We start from the raw sequence: 26,999 nt of genomic DNA on the forward strand, positions 1-26,999 counted from the left end.
AACAATGGCTGAAAGAATGTAAAACTAGAGAGAGAAGTGAAATGAAGAGCTCAACCCTAAACGTTGAGACTCATTCCAATATATATAACATGAGCTAAAGAGCTCAGAAATCCGTCACAATCGAATTAGTTACAGTAGCTAATAGGACAGCTAATGAACAACCAAAGTCTGGTATAAAACAGTTATAACAGAATTGGTGACTCACTACTGTGCTTAGGCATATATTCAGTCCTAACAAAAATGACCAGCCAATCACTTATTCTTATGAACCTCATAATTTTTATTTTTCAAAATGATAAATATAGATTTGGATTCACTACCAATCGGATACTATTCTACCTTCAATATGTTTTTTTCTTTTCCATATCATAGGAGAAGATAATGTCAGTCCCGTTGCTATCAACAAAATAAAACTCAAACAAGAAATTGGTTGCAAAAGGTCAAAAACATGACATGGTTAGATAATGTCTTAAACCAAAAATAAAAGTTCATAGAATCAATTTATACAAATGATAATTATGTACCCTTTCGCAGACGGGCCTTCCAAAATCACCGCTCTATTTCTGGTTCTAATTTAATTCCCCTGACTTCTCCTCTTTACTAGAATTATCTTCTTCTCATGTTTTGTTATGCATTAGTATTAGGCGCAATCGTAATTGAAAATAGACTTCTCTGATGCATATGGTTGGAGATTGTACTCCAAGCCCTCGAAGTGATACCTAAACATTTTCCAAATCGAAGAATTATTTTATTTTCATTGAGTTCTAGATCAAAGTCGCAAAATTTACGTTGAAAATTTTGAAAAGACGAAGGGAAAGCACGAACAATCGTGCTAAAGATTTCTATGAACCGTTAAAAGGGTATGATTAAAAAAAGAAGAAATATAAGTAGGAAATTAGAGAAAAGTGTATAAGCTGATTGTAGAATAATATCATGAATGTTTTGTACGTCAAATATGATAGTTTGTGAAATAAAAGATTATCGATATTATTGTTTTTTTTTTTTAAAGCATAGATAATGTTTTGGTTGAATTCTTTTAATATGTTTGTATCGGTCTTTTTAATATATAATATTTTTTATTTAAAAAATATTATAAGGCAACCATAAAAACAAAATGAAAATAATTATTAAATTTTCAAAATAAAACTAAACACCTAGTATATATAATATATGAAAGAGTTTTGAATAATAAAATATGCATGGTAGTTACAGTTTTGAATAATAAAAGAGTTGTGAAATAAAAGATTATCGATATTATTGTTTTTTTTTTAAAAGCATAGATAATGTTTTGGTTGAATTCTTTTAATATGTTTGTATCGGTCTTTTTAATATATAATATTTTTTATTTAAAAAATATTATAAGGCAACCATAAAAACAAAATGAAAATAATTATTAAATTTTCAAAATAAAACTAAACACCTAGTATATATAATATATGAAAGAGTTTTGAATAATAATATATGCATGGTAGTTACAGTTTTAGGAAACTGCTATAAAAATTGTCATCATCAAATTATCAAGGTAATTATGTGATTATATTCTCATAAAATTAAGATCATAAATAATTAATTAATATTTTATATATTGATCATAAAGCAATATATGCTATTTTGGGAATTCATAATTATGTATTTGGTTTTTTTCTTTCTCGTTATATGTAATAATTAATATTTGTTAAATTGTTAGTTAAAACCTATAATATATTATATATGTATAGGACAATTTTTCTATAGGGACTTCACTTTAAGCCCTACCGGTAGGGCTCTCAGTGTTTCTCGACCCGTGAACAGTTTTCGGCGCGATTTTTTTTATGACCTTGTATATTATAACTATTTAGAGCATCCTGCAAATTTTTAGAAAATTCTGAATAGTTTACAGTACCGAAAACTAGGTTCAAACATGTTGATTTCCACGCGCTTAAAAAAAATTAGTCACACATGCAACAACATGTTTAAACCAAGTTTTCGGTACCGTAAACTATTCAGAATTTTCTAAAAATATGCAGGATGCTCTAAAGAGCTACAATATACACGGTCATAAAAAAAAGGAATTCTCCTATAGGGGCTTCACTTTAAGCCCTACCGGTAGGGCTTTCAGTGTTTCTCGACCCGTGAAGAGTTTTCGGCACGAACTTTTTTTATGACCGTGTATATTGTAGCTATTTAGAGCATCCTGCAAATTTTCAGAAAATTCCGAATAGTTTACAGTACCGAAAACTAGGTTCAAACATGTTGTTGCATGCGTGACTAATTTTTTTTATGCGAGTGGAAAACAACATGTTTGAACCTAGTTTTCGGTATTGTAAACTATTCGAAATTTTCTGAAAATTTGCAAGATGCTCTAAATAGCTACAATATACACGGTCATAAAAAAAGTTCGTGCCGAAAACTCTTCACGGGTCGAGAAACACTGAAAGCCCTACCGGTAGGGCTTAAAGTGAAGCCCCTATAGAAAAATTGTCCTATATATATAAGAATTTTTCTATATATATATAGGACAATTCTTCTATTTGGGCTTCACTTTTACCACTATATAATAAAAATTATTAACTATGCACTTACTTATCCTTATTTTTATTCATGAATTTTAATTCTCCAATATTATAATTACAACGTGGTTTAAAATATCCTTGTATACGTACATTTAGTGTATTAAATAAATGTGTTCTTAGTATTAATAAGATCCATGCTTAATTAAGATTCTTTTTAATGGAATAAAATATTTTAGAGGAGTGTTTGGGATAATAAAAATGGTAATGTTAGGAAAAGATTGAAAATCAAAAGGATTAGGAGAGGTCCCTATAACATTATAATGTATGCTATTATATAATAAAAAATTAGGTTACAACTTATCCATGTGATGAAAACATAAAAAAAAATTATCGGTAGGTCCTTTTAAGGGGAACTACCACAAAATAATAGAAGTCCCCTATATATATGATCACTAAATGATATTATCACAAATATAACGTACAATTTTGTTCCTAAATTGCACATTTAACATGTCGTATATAAGGAAGTTGTATTGTATTAAATAAGTATAACACTAAGTTTGGATTAAATTTTGTATTGTATTTATTATTACAATCACAACAATTTTAATATAATACCAACTGTATTATTCAATACATATAAGAAATGATATGTGTTAGCTTGTATAGTAATTTTTTTTAAAAATTAGGTTGTATTGTGGTAAGGTCTGAATAGGGATCAGGGTCGAGGCCGAGGGCATGGGCAGGGGGTTGGGCTCGGGGATCGGGTTGGGGTTCGAGGCTAGGGCTAGGCGGGGTTGGGGTTAGGGTCGTGGGGTTGGAGTCGGGGTCGGGGCCGGAGGCTGAGGTTGGGTGGGGTTGGGGCCTGGCGTCAGGTCGGGGTTGTGGAGTCAGAGTTGGGGTCGGGGGTCAGGTTGGGGTTGTGGAGTCGGAGTCGAGGCTAGGGTCAAGGGTCGGGGACTATCAGGGTCGTGGGATCGGAGTCGGGGTCGAGGTAGTATCACGTATGATATCATTTGAAAATATTTATTTTATTTAGTTTTAATTAATATAATACAATACAATTGTGTATAAAACATAATATAATTTAATATAACATTTTAATACAAAGTCAATATCAATCATAGTGCTAAATAATACCATACAATATAGTCATAGGACAATTCTCCTATAGGGGCTTTACTTTAAGTCCTACCGGTGGGGCTCTTCAGCATTCTCGACTCGTGAATAGTTTTTGGCGCGATTTTTTTTATGACCGTGTATATACTACAAAAAACAAGGTCTATACTGAGAACAAAAGTCGTCGGTAGAAGCCCGAATTTTCTCGGTACAGCTTCTACCGAGAACATGTTCTCGGTAGTGGGTCCTCGGTACAGTCGCATCGGTAGAGGAAAACTTCTACCGAGGACATTGTCCTAAGTATAGAGTTGACAATGTCCTCGGTACAACCTGTCCAATTTTGTCATATGGATGAGCTATACCGAGGACATTGTCCTCGGTATAGATTGAGTTGAGATTTTTTTTTATATGTGCAATGTTTATTCACTTAAATATTTATTTATTTAATTTGAATTAAATATAAAACAATAGCATAAAATTAAAACACTTATATTAAACATATAAATAAAATCATAAGAGTACGTTTGCTCAATCAAAATAAAGAGTTGTCCTAAACATGAAAATGTAAAGTCCATAGTAATAAAACTCATACATAAGTCCTACTGACTCAGTGCTCCAACATCGGGATCATCAGGCGGTGGTGGGGCACATTGAGATCCCAGGGGTGATACAATGAGTTCAGATGTGCTCCTCTAATTGTCGAACACGCTTTCTCATCTCAATCATCTCTTCATCTTCAGTTGGTGGAGGATCAATAGTAAATGGAGTTCGATCCCTTATGTTAAGGATATGTCCATATTCTTTCTGGTGGCCATGTCGTTTTCCGAAGACAGTTTGTACCAAAGATAAGTCGTCATCTTCAGGTGCACTTGAAACTGGTGTGGAATTCTCAGTATCAGTTGTCTGTGTTTGTTGTGTGTCGTGATATGCACACAATTCCTCCTATGATACAATATATAATGTAATTATGTATAGTAAACAAACAATTAAAAAAATTTAAAATGTTTTAAAAAACTTAACGTACCCAAGTTTTTTGGCTGTTTCTGTCACCCACCCTGTGCCTGATTTATGATGAGTATCCATACAGCTATCCGGGATCGGCTCAAGTTGCCCAGTCTCTAAATTGCGCTATCACGTACATATATTTTTATAACAATAATAATTAAACATAAATAAGAAAAACAAACTTAAAAATAATTAATTAACTAACTTTTTTATAGCGTAGCGTTGGGATTGACTGAGAATCTCTGTAGCTAAGCCCTTTTAGTTTCTTCCTATTTTCCTTGTTGACCCCAGAACGTTTTGCAAAAAGTTTTTGTTAGTAATATATTTAATTAAGAGAGTTAAGTTTAGCAAGAAATTAATACCATAATTTCTGGGCGTAGAACAAATTCAATGGTTTTTTGCCACTGCGTATCTGTGCAACCACCATAACGATTTTCTGGTCCATTAATCGTTAAAAGTTCTTTAATATTGTACTTCCAATCAAAATATTTTTTAGCACATGATGTATCAATGCCTCTCAAGATCCCAGGCGTGTGCCCTTGTCCATATCTGGTACGCCCGATATCAGACAAATCATCCTAAATTACAAATTTTTATTAGTAAATATGATATATAATTAAATAGAATTAACATAAATACAGAAATTACTTACCTCCAAATGTACAAGTATTCTTTGTTTCGAGGCATTTGATACTTTTGACCATTGAGGACAGTTTGGATCTATGTACTATCGAACAAGTAATCCCAGCTCTCTTGAGAAATTTGAGTTGTAATCTCCGATCTCTTTATATGTTCTCCCTCGCACATCCCACTCGAGAAAGAGAGGACCTCCAACTCTTCCATTTTTTCCTGCGTGATCAATCATTTGTGGCGTCCACGCTTGTTTGGATGTGCTATTATATGCAAATTTAGTATTTTAAAATTAATACGTATTAATTGTTAAAATTTAAGGAGTGTATCAATGTGTAGTGTATTATCTCGTTCACAATCAACTGGGATATCTGACGGTCCACGTGGAGGATCGCATCCTCCACCATCCACCCCGTGAGATCGAGCAATAACGTCAGCCATATCTGTCAAATTAATCGATATTAAAATTACATTTATACTAAACAGAATAACTATAATAATCAATTATTGTAAAACATAACTACTTCAACATATTATGAAATTACCACTTAATCATCACTATAATAATCTTCACTATCACCATCGGTTTCCATGTATTCATCTTCCTCTTCATCATCTTCTTCTTTATATTCAACTTCCTCCCCATCCTCTTCCTCTTCCTCCCCATCATCTTCCTCCTCCTCCTCCTCTTCCTCTTCCTCCTCCCTCTCCTCTTCAATTACAACATTATCTATCTCAACAAATTGTAATGGAGCCCCTGTACGTTCAAAGTTGATTTGTGGCAACAGACCAAGATCAACGAATAATTGGAAATCAGAGGAACTAGTGTCGTGCATAACATATACTTCTACATACTCCACTTGTTCTTCAGCTAGTGGGATGTCCCACACATTTCTGTGATGCACTACTTGGATGAATTTCCAGTGAGATTTATTTTTAAGGTCATCAATGTAGAAAACTTGGTTAGCCTGAGCTGCTAAGATAAATTTATCATCTCTGAAGGCCTTCGAACTAGTTTTAATACTCGTTATGTTTTACTCAGACTTTAATCCTGAAGACCAATTAGTGTCAAACCATTTGTACTTAAATAATACAACAGAACAACCAGAAAGATATGACATCACTAAAACTTCTTCCAACTGGCCATAATAAGTATTATTTTCAACTCCCGCTATAGAGACTCCACGATTTTGAGTTTTGCGATTCTTGTCCCTGTCATAACACAAAAATCTAACTCCATTTACAACACACCCAGGGTACGAAGCAACACGAGTTGAAGAACCATTTGTTAAAGAGATTAATTATTTACACCGGTCATTCAAAGCTGCTCGAAGACTGAAGAAACTACCATCGACTGCATCTCGAGTATGTACACCGGTCACCCATAATTCTTTTAACTCACCATTCAATGGTCTTAAGAAAAAATCAAAATCTTTTTCTGGCGAATGAGGTCCCAAAATTAATAAGTTGAACATGAAATTAGTTTCTCTCATGCACAACCATGGTGGCAAGTTATATGTCGTCAACACAACCGACCACATACTATAAGAAAGACTCATATTACCAAAGGGATTGAATCCATCTGCAGCCAATCCAAGCCGCACATTCCTGGGTTCTATTGCAAACGTTGGATTATTTCGGTCAAAGTCCTTCTAAGCTTTCCCATTAGCAGGATGACGCAATACACCATCTTCTTTTATACGTTGCTCGTGATGCCATCTCATATGTTGAGCAATGTTCCTCGATGCATATTTTCACATTAACCTAGGGGTTAAAGGAAAATAATGCATCACTTTATGAGGCACTTTCTTGCCCTTGGTGTTCTTGTCCACCCACCGATCCTCCCCACAAACAGGACATTTGCTTTTTCCAGCATGTTCTTTCGCAATCATGCTTATAGACATGGATTGACTCATAGCCCAATCCAAGTTTACGCAAAAACCTTTTCGCTGCACAATGCAATTTTGGAAGCTTATTTGGGGCTATAAATGCATCAAATATTTTGTTGGGAATTTTTCCCAACACTTTGAAATGCATTAACTTCACTAGGAAATTCAATGATGTGTAATTTTGACACCTGGGGAATAATGGAGCCTCGATCTCAGCAAACAAATCATTATAATGTTGCCTCGATCTCAGCAAACAAATCATTATAATGTTGCCCACCCCTGTAGTCTGATGTAGGTATCTTTTGATCGCACTCATTCTCTTCATATTTGTCATTGTCATTTTGCATAACATCATTGAGAACATCCATCATTTCATCTTCATCATTTTGATCTATCACTTTCCTCATTGGTATTATTTCATCCTCTCCATGCCAATGCCAAATGGTATATTTCCGTAGAAAACTATTTACAAAGAGATGATTTTTTAATACATCAATCGTCTGAAATTCTACGTTGACACACCTCGTACATGGACATTTCACCAATCCCATTGAGTCAACGCACTGCCTAGTTCTCTGAAGAAAATCCATCACACCAGCCTCGTACTCATCAGATAGTCGATCTGTCAAATTAATCCAGCTCTTGTCGATCGACATTGAATGAGTGTAGCACTGCACGGAACACTTATCATCAAACTTACAATCAATTTGTGTGTGTGTCCTAATTCAGAGAGAGGCAAATTTAAGAGTCTTCAATGACTCACCCTCTCCAAACGGGTCTAAGGCTTCTTGCGATGAACACTAATAAAATAAAAAATGATCACTAGGTGATAATTACACACTATCATATCTTTGATAATAATTTCTTATTACCAAAGAAAAATAAATAAAATTAAAATTATTTTTATAATGTCTTATGCTCTTTGAAGTTAATTATGTTGTTTTATGATAGCTAACTATAATATATTTGAGTGTAAATATTATTAAAATTATTTAAATTTGACATATTTTTTTCTAACTTCAAATTTTAATTTTAATTACAATTAATGGTTAATCTTTTACAATTAAATTAATTTTAATAATTATTAAGATTATGTTTAAAATTGGTTTTCTAATAATATATTTGTTATAATTTTATTTAATCAGAACTAACAAATATTATTTTTTTACATATTAATTCAGTATTTATTAAATTACATATTTTATTTATGCTTTATTGAATAGTTTAATTAATTTACATAAAATTTCTAAGATTTGGTTCAAAGTTATTTAATTACTTTAGGATTTATTACTTATTTAATTAATATTCAAGATTATTGTTTATTTTTATTAAAATTTGGTTGCATAATGTTATTGTTAATTTTATTTAATTATAATTAAAAATATATTATATTACTTATCAATTCACTATTTATTAAATTAGAAATTTTATTGAGTACTTTTAATTCTATAAAAAATTTGATAACATAACGACTGTATTTCCATGTATCCAAAAATTTAAAAACCTACAAATAACACATAAAAAATATCCAGCCCCAGTTTATACACAAAGCAATACAAATACATTGTAAACGACTATATAATTTATAATTATTAGTCTGAATTTTATTAATTATTCAATTTTCTATTCAAAATATCATAATTCTACTAAAAATTAACAACAACAACAAAGCATCAATATTCATAAAATCTAATCCTTTACTACTAACATAACAAAAAAAAGTAACAGCAACAACATACTAAATTTAGCACCCAAAAATAAACACACATTATTTAACCAAATCTTCAAAATGAACACTCGAATGTTATAATTCAAATCTAACTAAACTCAAATCTGATTTTTATCATTTCAAATATTTCAAATTAACACTCAAATATAACTAAACTAAAATCATATTTTTATTTAATTAACAATATAAATATATATATATTACCAAATGGAGGAAAAAAGATAAAAAAAATAGAAAAAAAAAATACCAATAGAGTTGTTCTTATGGTTTTGTAAACACCAAATGCCAATTTAAAACCCTAAAAACAAACAAAACCACAACAAATTTTCGGATTAAAATTTATATAAAAAAATTGAAAAATTTCAAAGAAAAAATAAAAAACATCCCTTCAAATGTATCTCAATCCTCCCAAAGGTGGCTGTAAACTTCAAATCATCCATTGGAATGAGAAAATCACCCCTAGAAAACCTTAAAACAAAAAAACCCCAAAACAAAAAAAATGGGTATATACATATACATAACATAGAGAAATATATATATTACCTTCAGAAATAGAGTAGAAAACTGAGTTTGTGAGAGATTTAGCACTTGAAAGTGAGATTTTAGTGAGAGAGAGAGAGAGAGAGTCTGTCGAGAATGGGAAGAAGAGGTCTGTTCATGGGTTTATGCTAAGACCCTATACCGAGAACATGTTCTCGGTATAGGAACTTAATATTTTCCCACCCTGCGAACGTCTCCTCCCTTTGTCAAAATACATGTACCAAGGACATGTTCTCAGTGTTTTGTCCTCGGTACTACCTGCTTTTTTTGTAGTGATATTATAGTTGTTTAAAATATTTTGCAAATTTTCAGAAAAATCTGAATAGTTTATAAGATCAAAACTAGGTTCAAACATGTTGTTTTCCACGCGTATAAAAAAAATTAGTCACGCGTACAACATGTTTGAACCTAGTTTTCGGTATTGTAAACTATTCAAAATTTTTTAAAAATGGTGTCGTTGCTCTAAATAATTACAATATACACGACCATAAAAAAAATCGCGCAAAAAACTGTTAAAAAATCGAGAACACTGAAAGTCCTACCAGTATGGCTTAAAGTGAAGCCCCTATATATACAATACAATATATTACAAACGTGCCCAAAAAAATATACATATTATATAAAATTTCTAGTATCTAAAATTTCCAATAAAACGTTAATGTAAATTAATTCTGAATTTTGAGTTGATTAATTTCATCAAAATAAAAAAAAAAAATTAATTGATGAAATTATAATGGATATGCATGCATGCAATAATAACATAATGGTAAAATGAAGGTACGAGGCCAACGGGTTCTTCGACCAAACCACTCTTCCAGGCAACGTAGGAATTTGCGGTAAGCAGACGATACCACATAGCCCCGCCGCATTCACTTCCGCTGTCGACAATGTTTTATCAACTCTTCAAGCCGCAACGCCCAAGATTAACGGTTTCTTCGCGGCAGAAAAGAAGGTAGTAAGCACAGGTGGCGGAAACTTGACGGTGTGTGGGGTGGCACAATGCGCGCAGACAGTGAGTAGCAGTGGCTGCCTTGATTGCTTGAAAGTGGCCTTTGCCAACCTCCAACATTGCCTTCCTCACTCCGACGGTAGGGCGGTCGATGCAGGCTGTTTCCTTAGGTACTCCAATGCTTCCTTTTTTGCAGATAATCAGACCACAAATTTGGCTCCCTTCTTAAACAATGGTTAGTCATTTTTTCTTAACCTATTTGAATTGACATTTATATGTATATATATATTTTCTCATCTAGTTATATTTATGAATATCATTAGACTACATGATACAATATATTTAAATTTAAAATAAAATATGTGAAATCTTTAAATTGCATCAATCACCAATGCATCATCACATCTAATGGTTTTCGGTATCATATAGCAACACTATATTTATTTAAAGGGAAACCTGTACTTAGTTTTGAGTGCACATATTAACGAATGTTTTGTATTTTAATCACTTTGAGATGTGTTCTTCGTCCAATAAATAATATAAGTATTACACATATCTATTAATTAATTCTGACAGCAGGTAGTTCAAGCGAGAAAGCCATAATTGGAGGCGTAGCAGGAGGTGTAGGTGCTCTAGTGCTCTTGATCATAGTTGGAATTTTCATTTGGTTTAAACGATATTCGAAAAAGAAACAGGCAGTTGCCAGAGGTAATTTAAATAAGAGATATATATTAATCATCAATACCTTCTAAATAAATATTTACATGCATGGTTAGATTAGAAATATTTTTTTTAATGGATGAATTCTTCATACAGAAAGACAGAATTTCCCGCCTAAAAGATTTGCATTAATTTAAAGAAGGTTAATTAATTTATTTTCAATTTTTAATAAGATTAGCTATTATAGAAATTTAGCATATTAATTAATCCCTTCGTACAGGTAACATATTGGGAGGTACGGAATTACAAGGCCCTGTCAATTATAAGTACAAGGATTTGAAAAGTGCAACAATGAATTTCAGTGAAGAAAATAAACTTGGGGAGGGTGGCTTTGGAGACGTTTACAAGGTGAGGTGATGAAAATATAAAAATATGAGTTTTTGCTCAGATCATCATCGACATGAAGTAATAAATTAAACATTAAGTGCTGATATTAGTTTTGGTTTGTTTGATTGGAATGAAATAACCTATATATAAATATATATTAATAAACAGGGGAGTTTGGGGAATGGGAAAATTGTAGCAGTGAAAAGGCTAGCAATTGGGCAGACACAAAGAGGAAAAGCTGATTTTGAGAGTGAGGTGAGGCTGATAAGCAACGTTCATCACCGCAATTTGGTGCGACTTCTTGGCTGTTGCAATAATGGCCGAGAGCTTCTTCTCGTTTATGAGTTCATGCCCAATAGCAGCCTCGACAGATTCTTATTCGGTATATAATGATATTATTAAAATTATTCTCTTTCTCTCTAATATATATATATATATATACATATAATATGCATGGACCATGCATGCATCCTTGCAGGAGACCAACGAAGAGGAAATCTGAATTGGAGTCAAAGGCATAATATAATAATGGGGACAGCAAGGGGTCTTGCTTATCTACATGAGGAATTCCATGTGTGTATAATACACAGAGACATTAAAACAAGTAACATTCTTTTAGATGATGATTTCAACCCTAGAATTGCTGACTTCGGTTTGGCAAAACTTTTGCCTCAAGACCAATCTCATCTCAGCACCAGATTTGCTGGAACTTTGTAAGTCGATCACCTTAATTAATTAATTAATTTGTTGAGGATCCTAATTCAAATGATTCATGTACATAATCTCTTAAGTAATAACTAATAATATAATATATATCAGGGGATATACAGCACCTGAATATGCAATTCATGGGCAGTTGTCAGAGAAGGCTGATACTTATAGTTATGGTGTGGTTGTACTTGAAATCATAAGTGGCCAAAAGAGCACTGAGATTAAAGAGAGTGAACAAGATGGTCAATACCTCCTTCAACGGGTAATAATTAATATTTTTTTCCTAATCAAAGAGATCATTCAATTACTGCTCATGTATAAAATTTAGTTGAAAAATTTACTTGGATTTTGCTCAAATATGTATAGGCATGGAATCTTTATGAGAGTAACAAGCACATAGAGTTGCTGGACGAAAACTTGGAAGTGGACGAGTACGAAGGAGAAACAGTGAAGAAAATCATAGAGATTGCTCTTATGTGCGTACAATCATCCCCTGCCATGAGGCCTACAATGTCTGAAGTTGTCGTTTTGCTCAAAACGAAGAACTCATCATCAGTAATGGAGGACTCTCGGCCACCGACTAGGCCTGTCTTCGTTGATGTTAACCAAAAGCCACGAGGAGACACCTCGACCTCTACTGCTTCATCCACTACGTCCAATGCTACTGCCTCCATATCTCGGATTTCAGGTCGTTGAACTTTCAGGTTAAGTTGAACTCTACTGTTTAAGTAAAATTAAAACGTTTCCGATCGTAAGAGTATATATATTTGTGTACATGAACAACAATTGTGAGACTTTATTTCTAAGTGTATTAGACATACTAGATACAAGGATGCACGTTTCTTTAGTTTTAATTATAAAATTTATTAATTATTTTTATTAAATTTATATAATTTTTATATAAATTTCAAATAAATAAACAATACTATATATAAAAAAAATTACATAAACATATTAAAAAAAAATTAAACTAAATCATAGTTTATGGTTTCTTAAAAAATATACACATGTTACACCCAAAATTCGAGATTAAATAGATAGCCTCGAAAAGGTTAAACTCGGGATTGACAAGTGTTAGCAGTACACTTGTACAAATTGTCGAATGGTTCTGAATCTGCTATCAGCGCTTGAGCATAAGCTGCAACGTTCGAGCACGAGTTGCAGGCTCGAAGATACCAACCTTCTCCGAGGAATAAGTTCGACTAAATTAGTGAATGAGGAGGAGGCAACAACTGGAGTGATGAGCTCGAAGCTTGGCTAGTTTCGAAAGCGCATTAACACAATGTTCGAGCTTAATGACACATTTACCACACGATAAAGCTGTTAGGAAATCCCTATTTCTTAGGGATTCGTTAAAACCGTGTATTGAATTCCTATTTTCATGTGATATTACTTATTTACCGCATTTAATTTGTATTATTAATGCAAATATTTATTTAAATTTAAACATTTGATTGTAATTTCCTTGAATTGAGGGTAAGATATTCCTACAACCAGGTCTATAAATAGTCTGGATTAGTTGTATTCACACACAAAATTGGTACGAAGAAGAGACTCAGCCAAATTGCTTTCATCCAAAGCTTTGATAAAGTGTTCATAATAGTAGTGACTCGTGGACGTAGACAGATTTTAACTGTTGAACCACATTAAAAACCTCTGATTTCCTCTATTTTTTCTAAATTATTGTTTAGTGCTCTTCATAATTAAGTTGACGAAAAATGACGTCAACTAGGGCTGATCATTGGGCGGGTTGGTCGGGTTACAGGATATTTTTACCCGTCCAATGTCATAATCGGGTTAGGAAAAGTAAACCCGTAACTTGCCCAAATAAGAAAAAAATCATTTTAACCCGTCAAATAGTTTGGGCGGGTTGGTCGGGTCAACCCGCCCAAACCGAAGTGAGAAGAATTTTTTTTAAGATTACATTTTTGTAGTTTTTTTTCCTTTAAATACTAGTACTAATAGTGTGAAATTTATCTTTTTAAGCTTAAAACAATATTTTGACTTTATAGTAAAAAAAATAAAACAAAACTTAATTAATTTATATATTTATTTGGATTAATTGGCAATATATTAAACAATATATTAGTAGTTGTGTTGACCCTCAAATTAGTCAACGACACGGAGTCAAATAAACGATAAGAATGAGAGGAAAACAAGAAGAGAATCAAATAGAAATTAAACAACACAAAGGATTTATAGTAGTTCGGCCCCAATGGATGGTAATGACCTACGTCCACTTAGTGTTCTTATTGATATTGAATCCCAACATTGTGATCAATGAACTAGGGTTCACGAGTTTCACAAGCCTTGGGAAGATTACAATCTCGGTGAATAATTGCACTGTATGCTTTTCTCTGAGTACAATGATTCAAAAGTTCCAAAAGTCCCTTTCCTTGAGCCCTTTGATTCTTATTTATAGGCTTAAGGGGGTTACATGGGCCGATGGGCCTTAATTACAATTAAGATTTGCGTATCAAGGTAATAAAAGAAAATATAATAAATGCTAATATTGCAAGATTACATATCCAAAAGGAAGTAAACGAAAGTATGCGACTGTAACAACCCAAATTTGCTAGTAAGACTTAGGGCCTTGATTAGCGTGCCTGGAGGGCAATAAGTGAATTATTATTTCATATGTGAATTTATGTGAATATGTGATTAGTGATGCATGTTTAGGTGAATTAAATATGCATGTGGGCCCTGTTTGGTTATTAGGGGCATGATTGTAATTTTAGCCCGTTGAGGGTATAAACATGATAATTGTGATATACTTGTGATATATCTGTGTTGCACGATCTGAGACAGTTCTAGGGAGCGGTTAGCTAGAAAGTCACAACGGGGTCGAAAATCCGACTTGGGGCGAGTCGAGGGGTGTTTCAGGTGTTAGTCATTTTATGGGATTATCGGGTTATGGAAATAAATATTTGGAGATATATTTGAGGCTACAATGCCTAGGAGGGAATATTGAGAAAATTTACCATTTTGCCATCGGGGACGTTTTTGGTACCCCGAGCCTTGAGGTAACCTTATAGACTTAAGTTAAATAATACAAAGTTAAGGAGACACTCAGAACTTAGGAACCGACCCACTTATTCTATCTCCATCTCTCATCTTTTCTCTTGGAAGCTTGGAGGCCTAGTGACATCTTGGAGGAAACTAGTAAAAAACTAAAGAATTGGAGCTGGGATTTTGGGGAGCTTGAGGGTTGGAGCTTGGAGCTTAGGAGATCAGCTCAAAGACTTAATTAAGCAAGGGTAAGCCTTTAAATTATTTGAATTGTGCTTGAAGTTTCTGCTAGTTTTCTTAGAGTATGCATGTGTGTTGGGTGAAGAATTGAATTTGAGTTTGATGAGGTTTTTGGCTTGAGTTCTTGTTGGGTTTTGTTGCTGAATTTATAGTATGACCTCTGTGATGATTAGTTTGGATTATTGGCTTGATTTTGGGGATAATTAGATTGGTTTTTTGGGTGAAAATGGTGAGTTTTTCTAGGCTCGAGGGGTCGGGCTGCGACCCTGTTCTTACTGAGCCGCGACCCTTTAGAACAATGGTGCGGCCTGATAGAAGCGGCGCGCCGCGGCGCCCTATAGTAGGGTCGTGGCACGTGTTGGCAGAAAAGAGGCTGAGCCTCTGGTTGAGCTTAGGGCCGTGCCATGGGATCTTAGGGCCGCGGTGCTCAGTGCATTTTTTTGGGTTTTTAAGAGGTTTTAGGCTCGGGAATTCATGGTTAAGGCTCGAGATGGATTTTATCACCCGGATTGATAGAATTCAACGTTTTGGAGATTAGAATTATAACCCAAAGCTATTTAATGGATAAGAACTTGATGGGTGGATATTGTTAATGCGTTGTGACTAGGGCTTCGGCGAGGCTCGAACTAGGGAACTGTGCTCAAGACATCGGTGCCTGGAAAGCTCGGGACGCAGGTAAGAAAACTACTATTCCCATAGAGCTTGTGTTGCAGAGCTCAACTATATATGATTGAGTTGCAGGGCTCGGCCCTAAATGTCTGTGTTGCAGAGTGTGGCCCTTTGATTGAATTTATATGCGTTTAAATATCTGTTTAGTTATATTATGTGTGTATATAAATGATGGAACGACGATGGCCGAGAACGGCGAAGGCCGAGAACAGCAAGGGGCCTGGAACAGCGTTTAGCACGCGGAGTGCGAGTTGCCAGGGTGAGACCCCAAGGGATACCTGGGATATCCTTACGGTATAGACCACAAATCCAGGGCCTGGTAAAGTGCCTGGGACGGCATGACCGTACATGTATAGCCTGATGATGGCATGTTTATATGTTAAGTGTTGTTATGCATATGTTATCTGCTTGTGAGGGTTTTCTTGCTGGGCTTCGGCTCATCGGTGCTCTATGGTGCAGGTAAAGGTAAGGGGAAAGTCGACCAACCTTGAGTATGGTGAGCGTGACGAGCGGTGCGTACATGTTTGGTCTACCTGGCTGCCACAGCCAGAGGTACCTTTGGGGGATGTTTGTACTAAACTTAAGTTTTGTCGTTTAGTCGACTCTGGTTATGTTTTGAGTTATAAATATTTCTAAACAGTATTTTTGGGATCCCAAATGTTAAACACTTTATAATTTTCAATGAAAGGTTTATTTTTCAAATTTATGACTCTGATTATGGTTTTATTACGCTTTTGTCCTAAAACCTCGATTAGAGAGTTAATTGCACATTATAAACTCACTTAATAACAACTCTAAGGTAGTAGGGCGTTACATCAACCAGACTGGTCGCACCCTAGCATGAGGCTTGATAAATCAATAACTCTCTGGTCAATGGTCGAACATGATTCGTTCACTTGAAACTGCCACGTGCCAGCCACGTGTAAGTCAAACTTGCCACGTCATCAAGAGCTGTTTTTTGGGTAAACATTTGCCCCCCTAAGTTTATTTTACTGCAACCAGCATAAAGTAAACTTAGACGACTGTCCTTTCGTATGCCCCATCAAATCTGTCAGAGCCATCCATGCCTTCTCGAAAAAAGGCAACTAATCACATCATTGCAGTTTCCCAAAAATGGTCTGACGGCTATTACACTTACCCATGCCTTGGGAAGTTACCCCTTATGATTGCCTAGGTAACTTCTCCTTGCTCAATATAAGTAACCCTTCGAAATTACTTTTTATCTTTTACTCGCTCCTCAAGAACACCGAAGAACAGAACATGGAAAGCCCAGAAATTCAGACAACCTTTGCGATTTACGAAGCTTCTGCCCTGGAATTTGACTTTATGTTTCAGAAATTTACTCCAATATTCATCCAAGTAAGTTGCTCAAACCTTTCAGTTATTGAGATGCCATGTAATATCTATTTCATATTTGTTGTTCTTGAATGTTTTTTACTGTTCTTGAAGAAATTGTTTCGGGGTAAAGAGGGCACATAGATCTGAGCTTAATATGGTAGGAAACTAATACTTTGCATGGGTTAGGAATCAGTTTTGTATTTAGGATCCGTAATTTAGGGCGTAAATTCGAATTTTTGATTTTTAAGCTTGTAGAAAAAAATGGGTTTTTTCCGCCCCTTCAGAGTCGAAAAGTTTTTCCCGAAAAACTTTTCACTTTTGCTTTTTAATCCATTTTCCAAATTGTTCGCATAGAATGTAGTGTTTTTGTTAGAATGCTGCTGTTCGTATAAAAGCTTAACTTTTATACACGAGCAACGTTATTCCAACTCTTTACACCTCTTGGTCTTTTGGTCGTAGATTCTCATCTCCACTTCTTTGTTCGCAGATTTTCATGCACAATCCATGGGGAGGTGAGAGGCTGATTGATGACGAATTGCTCGCCCAGTTGCTTGAAGGTCAGGATCAACCGTCGTTACTTATCCCGGAGATTCCTTTTTCCCATACCCCATCTAATAGACCTTCAACCAGTCCATCAGACATGGGCCGAGTAAAATCCACCGCCCAGAAAAAGAAACCAACCAACCCTCCTGCAAATCAGCCTGCTCCTCCGGCTGAAATTCCTTTGACCAGCGGACAAGCCGAAAACACCCCTGAGCCAGGAATCCAAATGAAAGCCCGACCTCGGGACCTCGTTTGACCAGAGGTGGAATGGTACATTGCACCTCCTAGCAACATTACCGTTAGGATGGTAGGGAATTATCTCAAGAAGTATGGACTTCCTGGGATAGCCCTACTCAAGCCCACCATCGACCAGCGGGCAAACTTGCTTGGTGGCGCCTTCAATGCCTGGTCGAGATACCACATTGAGGCAGGAGCAATCTTGCCTCTCCATCCTTTTTTTCAGGGAGTGGCCAATTACTTTGAGGTCACTCCCTTCCAAATAACTCCAAATGGGTATAGAGTGCTTTCTGCTCTCTATATCCTTTATAACCATAAAAAGTGGCCTGTTCCCACGCCACAAGAGATCAACTATCTATTCGATCTCAAGTCCAACCCCAATCAAAACAACACTGGATTTTTTCATTTCTGTCATCAGGAATCTGCCCACACTTTCCTGAGCAATATTACCCACAAATCCAATTTGGGAAAGTACTTCCAGGAGTACTTTTTTACTACAAACCTGGTCGCCAACAACTTGGCCTTCACTGAAGGAGGTAAATGATCGATTCACTGGTCGCTTCAATTTCCTTTATCTTTTCTGCACATTCTTTAAAAAAATTATGCCATTTAGGTCCATGGCATCGACCAGCTCCTACTCCAGAGATGGAGATATAAGCAGCATCTTTGGCCAGCAGGACCAATATCGAAAAAAGTGTCAAAGAGCTGGTCATAGAGGCCAATCTAAGGCTGATCGACCTTCTGGCACCTCACCAGGATGTGAGGGAATTCACAACTGGGAGTGCCACCGGTGGAGAAGTCCTCGAGCAACACCAAGATGTGTCACAACCCCTGACAAGGAGGGCAACAGGTGTGACCATCAGGGAACCCTCCAACACCCCACGAGCAGCTGCTGCTCCAACTCCACTAAGAAAGGGAAAGCAGAAGGCTTCTGAGCACCCCGAACCTATTCTAGAGTCTTCAGATGAGAACGGTACTAAATTCTCACTTTTAGACAGTTTTCCCATTCCCTGTCATTTATTTGACGGGGACGGCAACTTTATATACATGCCTAATTGAAATTTAGACTTCTTCAAGCCAGAGAGTGAGTGTAGCAGTAGTACAGTAAATAGTGTAGCGACCAGTAGTTGTAGATTGGGTATTTTACTTATAATTTCTTTGCTCTTACTTCCTTGACTTAGCAAGCTCCTTTTATTATATCGCCTGACTGTTCGCATGTTTTCTTCCTTGCAGATATGCCTGCTGAGAGAGCTTTCAACCTGTACACCAATCCGGCGAGCAAGAAAAAATCTAGCAAGCGCCAACTTGGGGAGGGCAGTAGCAACCCCTCTGCAAAGAGGGTTCGAACATCGGACCCTCCTGTGCTAACTCCTACCAAAGAGACAACTCCTCCCCCAACTCTCGTCAATCAAAACCCACCAGATTCGGTCGAACAAACTCCTCCTGCAGCTTCTACTGACATCACTCCTCCAATTTCCACTGACCAGACTCTTTCCGATCATCCAGAAAAAGCTTCAGGAGAGGATCTCACGAGCGTGGTGCTTAACTCAGCCAAAGATAAGCTGACCAAGATAACAAATCACCGTCGTAGCCGGGAGGCCATCCACGAGACTGGCTCTACGGCGATCGACCAGATCTTCAACCGTGCACTGAACGAAGTGCTTAGCGTAAGTCGTCATTCTTACCATTCTTTACCAATTTACCTTGTTAATTTATTCCTACTAACAAATTTATCTTTTTCTGGTCACAGGGAGGTCTCACCATGAGCTCCGGTTGGTGGAGCTCAAGGGTACTGTCTGCTCAGTTCGAAAAAAGGCTTAGTAATCAACTTAGCATAGCCGAGGCCCAACATGGCGAGCAGTTCAAAACAGTCGAGGCTAAGCACGCCAAGCAGCTCAAGGAGGTTGAGGCGAAGCATACCGAGTTGGTCAAGGAGATCGAGGTGAAGCATGCTGAAGCGTTGCAAACGGCTGAGGCCAAACTCACCTCCCTTGAAGAGGAGTTGAAGAAGAAGGAAGCATCAATTGCCAAAATCTCTGCTTCCAAGGAGCAGTATAAAGAGGCCTCGCTTATCAATTATCGGGAAGCCAACAAACTCCAAACAGAGCTGGAGATAAGCCACAAGGAGACTGCCGATCTGGAGGAGGCGAACGCCCGCAACCTCGAAAAATACGAGGGGGTGGCGTTTCGATGTTTCAATATAATCTGGAAATGCAATCCCAACGCCAACTTTTCTTATCTACCAGATCATATAAGGGAGGCTAAGCTGGCAAGGTGCTCTGCTCGCTTAGAGGAAGATAAGGCTCAAGGGTCTCCCGAGATCTCTCTAGCAACAGGCATTGAGGGTGCCCAGGAAGACACTGGAATCACCGTCGATCAGCAGCCATAAGAACCTTAGCAGGATCCTCCGGTAGCTTCGTAACTTTATCTGTTTTTACTTTAAGTTTTATTTTGAGACACACGACCTACTGTTCGTGATGTAAAGACAATTTATACTTTTATTTCTGCACGGGCAGCTTTTCCTTTTAACAGACAATTACATCCGAGCAGTAACTGCTCGCGGTGTAAAAGGTTTCCTTTTTTGATATTATAATTTTTTTATTATAACATATGTTCGCATGACCGAACTTAGCATAGCACTTTGGTTTGATTTAACAAAATAACAAAAATTTGAAAAATACTCTAACTACCGTAGCATGCTTTCACTTATTTTTCTCGTGTGTTTACATACATGTTGATATGATTTGCTTACTAGATACCTTATATGCCCCCCAAGTGATTGAGGAGCTTTAGGTCCTCGGTCACTTGCCTAGACTAGGACCTGTTCGAACATTTCTGCTCGTAATAGAGACATGTATAAACAATGATTATTATAGAAAAACAACACATGTAATTAGCAAATACTTATAATAAATACAATAGTTGGCAAGATTGACTGGCTGTGCGCAGTCCCTTTTAGTTATCGTAATAGATGGAAAATCGTGTCTGTACGAGTGATCAAAAATATGATCTTACACTTATAAGTGATCAGTCACAAAAATGACTAACCTTTGTTCATAAACTTGTAAAAAGTAAAATTAATACAAGACAATTATTTAAGAAGAATTGTTTATTGATAATACTTGCGCAAGTGTTCTCCATTCCAATAATGAGGAACGAGATCTTCGTTTAAGCGAGAAAGTTTATAAGTGCCTGGATGGAGGACTTCTTCGATTTAGTATGGTCCTTCCCAATTAGGTACTCCAGCAACTTGATCGCGGGTGTTAAGGAAAACTCTTCTGAGTACCGGATCTCCCACATTAAATTTTCTTTCACGTACTTTAGAGTTGAAATACCGAGCGACCTTTTGCTGGTAAGCTGCTACTCGGAGTTGGGCTTGTTCACGACTTTCATCGACCAAATCCAAGATTCCAGCAATAACTGGCTATTAGAGCCTTGATTGTATGCCATCCTCTGATGCGATGGCGGATTTAACTCAACAGGCAACATAGCTTCATATCCATAGGCCAAGGAAAATGGAGTATGGCTTGTTGCTGTTTGATGGGAAGTTCTATACGACCAGAGGACTTCAGGCAACTACTCTGGCCACGCCCCTTTTGCTTCTTCAAGCCTTTTCTTCAAAGTATCTTTTAGTGTTTTATTTATAGTCTTGACTTGTCTGTTTTCCTATGGATGAGCAACCGAAGAAAAACTTTTGATAATTCCATGCCGTTCGCAAAAATCCGTGAACAGATCACTGTCAAACTGCGTGCCGTTGTCTGAGACAATTTTTCTTGGTAATCCATAACGACACACTATGTCCTTGACCACAAAATCCAGCACTTTCTTGGTCGTTATGGTTGCAAGTGGCTCAGCTTCGGCCCACTTTGTGAAGTAATCAACAGCCACCACGACATATTTGACGCCGCCCTATCCTGTAGGCAATGACCCGATTAGGTCTATTCCCCATATTGCGAATGGCCACGGACTTTGCATCTGCTTTAGCTCATTAGGGCTGCTCGTGGAATCTTGGAGAACCTTTGGCACTTGTCGCATTTTCGAAAAAATTCCACCGAGTCTTCATTCATTGTTGGCCAGAAGTACCCTTGCCTTAGGATCTTTTTCGATAAACTCTGCCCCCTAGCGTGGTCCCCACAGAAACCTTCATGGACCTCTCGCATTAATTCTTTGGCTTTTTCTTTTGAGACACATCTCAGGAGTGGCATTGAGTACCCCATTTGATATTGAATTCCGTCGACCAGGATAAACCGAGCAGCCTTCCTTTGAAGGGTCCTTGCTTTGTTTCTATCTGTCGGTAATATCCCATGCGTCAAGTACTCAATGAAAGGTGTCATCCATGTATCTGCTACCTGAATTACCAGAGAGGTTTCTTCTGTTATGATGCTTGGCTCGGACAGTCGTTCAACAGGCACTATATTCAGCGTGTCGGCATCCTTTGCACTCGCTAATTTGGCCAAGGGATCAGCATTTGAGTTCTGGTCACGGGGTATTTGCTGGAGGATGTACCTTTCAAATTGTGCCAACAGATCTTTTTCCTTGTTCACGTAAGCACTCATCCTCAGACCTCGGGCTTGATACTTTCCAGTAATTTGATTAACCACCAACTAGGAGTCACTATAGATTTCAAGTGACTTTATGTTCATGTCCCTGGCTAATCGTAAACCTACGAGCAGGGCTTCATACTCAGCTTCGTTGTTGGACGCTGTGAAGTCGAATCTGATTGCGCAGTGGAATCTATGTCCTTCAAACGTTACCAGGATCACTCCGGCTCTAGCGTGATGCTCATTAGAAGAACAGTCTGTAAATAATTTCTAGGAGGGAGTTTGGCTTTGAGGTTCAGGCTCTTCTGTCTGTTCATTGTCTGGAAGCCCAGTGAGCTCTGCGACAAAGTCGGCCAAAGCTTGCCCTTTTATTGCTGCTCATGGTAAGTAAGAAATTTCAAACTGCCCAAGTTCGACTGCCCATTTCAATAATCGGCCAGGAGCTTCTGGCTTCTGCAGAACTTGTTGTAGGGGCTGGTCAGTTGATACTGTGATGGGGTGAGCTTGGAAGTACAACCGCAGCTTTCTGGAGGCTAAAATCAAGCAATAGGCTAATTTTTCAATGGGCGGATACCACAACTCTGCCTCTATTAGCCATTTGCTTACATAGTATACAAATTTTTGTGTGTTTTCCTCCTCCCTGACTAGAACAGCACTAGCAACGTATTCTGTGATCACCAATTAGATGAACAAAGTTTCCTTTTCAACCGGCTTAGATAGAATCGGTGGCTGCGACTTGTGGGACTTTAAAGCCTGGAGAGCCTGTTCGCACTCCTCCGTCCACTCGAATTTCTTATTGCCTCTGAGTAGATTAAAAAATGGGACGCACTTGTTCGTCGATTTGGAGATAAATCTACTTAGAGCGGCGATTCTCCCGATTAAACTTAGGACGTCTTTTATCTTTGTTGGCGATTTCATATAGACCAGGGCTTTGATCTTTTTGGGATTAGCTTCAATACCTCGTGAGTTCACTATAAATCCCAAAAATTTCCATGATGCAACTCCGAAGGAACACTTGAGGGGATTCATTTTCATCTTATATTTATTCAAGACGTTGAATCACTCTTGCAAGTCCCCAATTTGTTCTTCTGCCTTTTTCGACTTAACCAACATGTCATCAACATATACTTCCATGTTTGTATCGACCAGTTCTTTAAACATGTGATTGACTAGTCGCTAGTAAGTCGCACCATCGTTTTTCAAACCGAAGGGCATTACTTTGTAACAGTAAATCCCTGTATCGGTCTGAAAGCTAGTGTGATCCGCATCAGGTGGGTACATACTTATTTGATTGTACCCAGAGTATGCATCCATAAATGATAAGATCTCGTGCCCTGAAGTGGCATCGACCAGCTGGTCGATCCTTGGGAGAGGGAAACAATCTTTCGGGTAGACTTTATTAAGATCTGTGAAATCCACGCATGTTCTCCACTTGCCATTCGGCTTGGGTACTAGTACGGGATTAGAGACCCACGATGGATAAAATGCTACCCTGATGAATCCATTCTCCTTTAGCTTCTCGACTTCTTCTTTCAGAGCCCTCAATCTGTCTTTGTCGAGGAGCCTTCTTTTTTGCTGCACTAGTGGAAAACTTTTATTTATATTCAAAACATGGCTGATAACTGCTGGGTCAATCCCAACCATGTCTTTATGCAACCAGGCAAAGACTCCCTGGTTTTTCTTCAAAAATTCCACTAGCTTTTGTTTTGCCGTTGTCTCTAAGATTTTACCGACTTTCACAACCCTGGTCGGATCTGCTTCATCGAGTTGGACCTCCTCGAGGTCCTCGATTGGTCATACTTCTTCCTCAAAATCCCCAAAGTGAGGATCCAAATCCCTATCCTCACTTTGGGCAACACCCTATTTGGTGATATGCTCACCTGATTGGGCTTGTGTTTCATTGGCCAATTGCAACTCTTTCCTGGTGTCTTCCCTCGATCCACCTCTCTTTGCCTTAGTTATCGAGGAATTATAGCATTCCCTCGCTTCTCGCTGATTTCCCAATACGCATCATACTCCCGCGTCAGTTGGGAATTTCATGGCAAGGTGCCACACCGAGGTCACAGCTCGCAGGTTAACCAGAATAGGCCTCTCGATTACAGCATTGTACGCGGAAGGACAATCAACTACTATGAAAGTAGTGAGTAATGTCCTGTTCGCGGGCGCAATTTCTGCTGTAATCAAAAGCCTAATCGACCCCGTTGGTATGAGCCCTTCACCAAGAAAACCATCAATGGTTTGGTTACATGGCAGCAGGTCCTTTACAGACAACTTCATCCTCTCCAGCTAAGATTTGTACAAGATGTTGACCAAGCTCCCTGTGTCAACCAACACCCTCTTAACCATCATGTTGGCAACCTAGACATCCATGACCAGCAGGTCCGAATGTGGGAATCGGACGTGCTGGGCATCAAGCTTAGAGAAAGTTCTTAACTCTCCCTCTGTTCGAGCTTTTTTGGGCGCTTGCTTCTCCACATTCAGCATCTCGATGTCCTGGTCGTGGCGTAAGGTCCAAGCGTACCGCTCCCTTGCCTTCCCACTATCTTCTGCAAGGTGTGGACTGCCACAGATGGTGAGTAATGTACCTGCCACAGGAGCTGGCTATAAATGTGGCGAGCTTTGGCGTGCAGGCACCTGCTCGTTGCCTCCTTGGACCTCTCGCTAAGAACCTTCCGTGGCTCGCACGTGTCTCCTTAGGTGTCCTTTTCTAATAAGGAGCTCGATCTCATCCTTCAGCTAGTTACACTCATTAGTGTCATGACCGTTGTTGTTGTTGTGAAAATGACAAAATTTTGTTGTATCTCTCTTGTAGATATCCTTCCTTATAGGCGTTGGTCTCTTGTAAGGGACATTGGCGCTGGTAACCTGGTAAACCTCCGCTCTGCTTTCGACAAGGGCCATGTATTTGGTGAATCTTGGCTCGTATCTATTGCCTTTGGGGCGCTTATTTTCGGACGTTGATGGCTCATTGTTCGCCTTTTTTCCACCGTTTTTACCATTCCTGTTGCCTTTGCTGTTGCCATTGTGTTTATCCAACCCGTTGGCGATTTTAGTGCGATCTTCCTTTGGTCCCTTGTCTTTCGCAGGCGATTTCCCCTCGAGCTTAATGTATCAATCTGCTCGATTAAGAAACTCCTAGGTACTCTTCACCCCATTCTTTCTTAAGCTGTTCCAGAGGGGAGAATGGCGCCTCACCTTAGCAGTTAGGGCCATCATTTTCCCTTCATCTCCGACAGTTTTAGCCTCAGAAGCTGCTCACATGAAACACTGGAAATACTCCTTTAAGGATTTTCCCTCCTTTTGGCATATCTCGACCAGTTGATTGGCCTCAGTCGGGTGCACACGACCAGCGTAGAATTGTCAGTAGTAGTAGCAGTAGCAGTAGTAGTAGTAGTAGTAGCAGTAGCAGTAGCAGTAGTAGCAGTAGCAGTAGTAGTAGTAGTAGTAGTAGTAGTAGTAGTAGTAGTAGTAGTAGTAGTAGTAGTAGTAGTAGTAGTAGTAGTAGTAGTAGTAGTAGTAGTAGTAGTAGTAGTAGTAGTAGTAGTAGTAGTAGTAGTAGTAGTAGTAGTAGTAGTAGTAGTAGTAGTAGTAGTAGTAGTAGTAGTAGTAGTAGTAGTAGTAGTAGTAGTAGTAGTAGTAGTAGTAGTAGTAGTAGTAGTAGTAGTAGTAGTAGTAGTAGTAGTAGTAGTAGTAGTAGTAGTAGTAGTAGTAGTAGTAGTAGTAGTAGTAGTAGTAGTAGTAGTAGTAGTAGTAGTAGTAGTAGTAGTAGTAGTAGTAGTAGTAGTAGTAGTAGTAGTAGTAGTAGTAGTAGTAGTAGTAGTAGTAGTAGTAGTAGTAGTAGTAGTAGTAGTAGTAGTAGTAGTAGTAGTAGTAGTAGTAGTAGTAGTAGTAGTAGTAGTAGTAGTAGTAGTAGTAGTAGTAGTAGTAGTAGTAGTAGTAGTAGTAGTAGTAGTAGTAGTAGTAGTAGTAGTAGTAGTAGTAGTAGTAGTAGTAGTAGTAGTAGTAGTAGTAGTAGTAGTAGTAGTAGTAGTATGCTTAGTTGAACACTCGTAGCCACACTTATAGATTTTATAAAGTTTAACCTGTAGTATAAGAATATTAATTATAACATGAGGTTTGATTAATATAGCTGATTATGAAGATGATATTTATTATACTATAAGGCTTAGATACACCCAATAAGATAATGACACTTGTAGTGTGCATGTTTATTAAGAAATTAAGTATTTTTGAGGAATAGTTTTATAAGAGGAATATTTGAAAAACCCAGAGTCTGCCAGCAACTTTGAAATCATTATAGGACTCAGTCAA

At 37.4% G+C, this 26,999-nt stretch overlaps 1 protein-coding gene across 2 annotated transcripts in view; it reads left to right on the forward strand.

The window, feature by feature from the left end:
* The window catches only part of LOC133802146 (cold-responsive protein kinase 1-like), a 28,368-nt gene extending 15,373 nt beyond the window's left edge, over positions 1-12,995 (forward strand). The window contains exons 2-8 of one of the 2 annotated variants that reach the window (XM_062240417.1): positions 10,182-10,588; positions 10,930-11,061; positions 11,294-11,421; positions 11,569-11,782; positions 11,879-12,113; positions 12,220-12,373; positions 12,478-12,995. In XM_062240417.1, the coding sequence (XP_062096401.1) occupies positions 10,182-10,588; positions 10,930-11,061; positions 11,294-11,421; positions 11,569-11,782; positions 11,879-12,113; positions 12,220-12,373; positions 12,478-12,807 (1,600 nt within the window). In that variant the 3' untranslated portion in view covers positions 12,808-12,995. The remainder of the gene's footprint in view (positions 1-10,181; positions 10,589-10,929; positions 11,062-11,293; positions 11,422-11,568; positions 11,783-11,878; positions 12,114-12,219; positions 12,374-12,477) is intronic. The other variant, XM_062240418.1, reaches the window with a different exon arrangement.
* The last annotated feature ends 14,004 nt before the right edge of the window (positions 12,996-26,999 follow it).

This window comes from Humulus lupulus, chromosome 9, assembly GCF_963169125.1.
Source record: "Humulus lupulus chromosome 9, drHumLupu1.1, whole genome shotgun sequence".
NCBI classification, from domain to species: domain Eukaryota; kingdom Viridiplantae; phylum Streptophyta; class Magnoliopsida; order Rosales; family Cannabaceae; genus Humulus; species Humulus lupulus.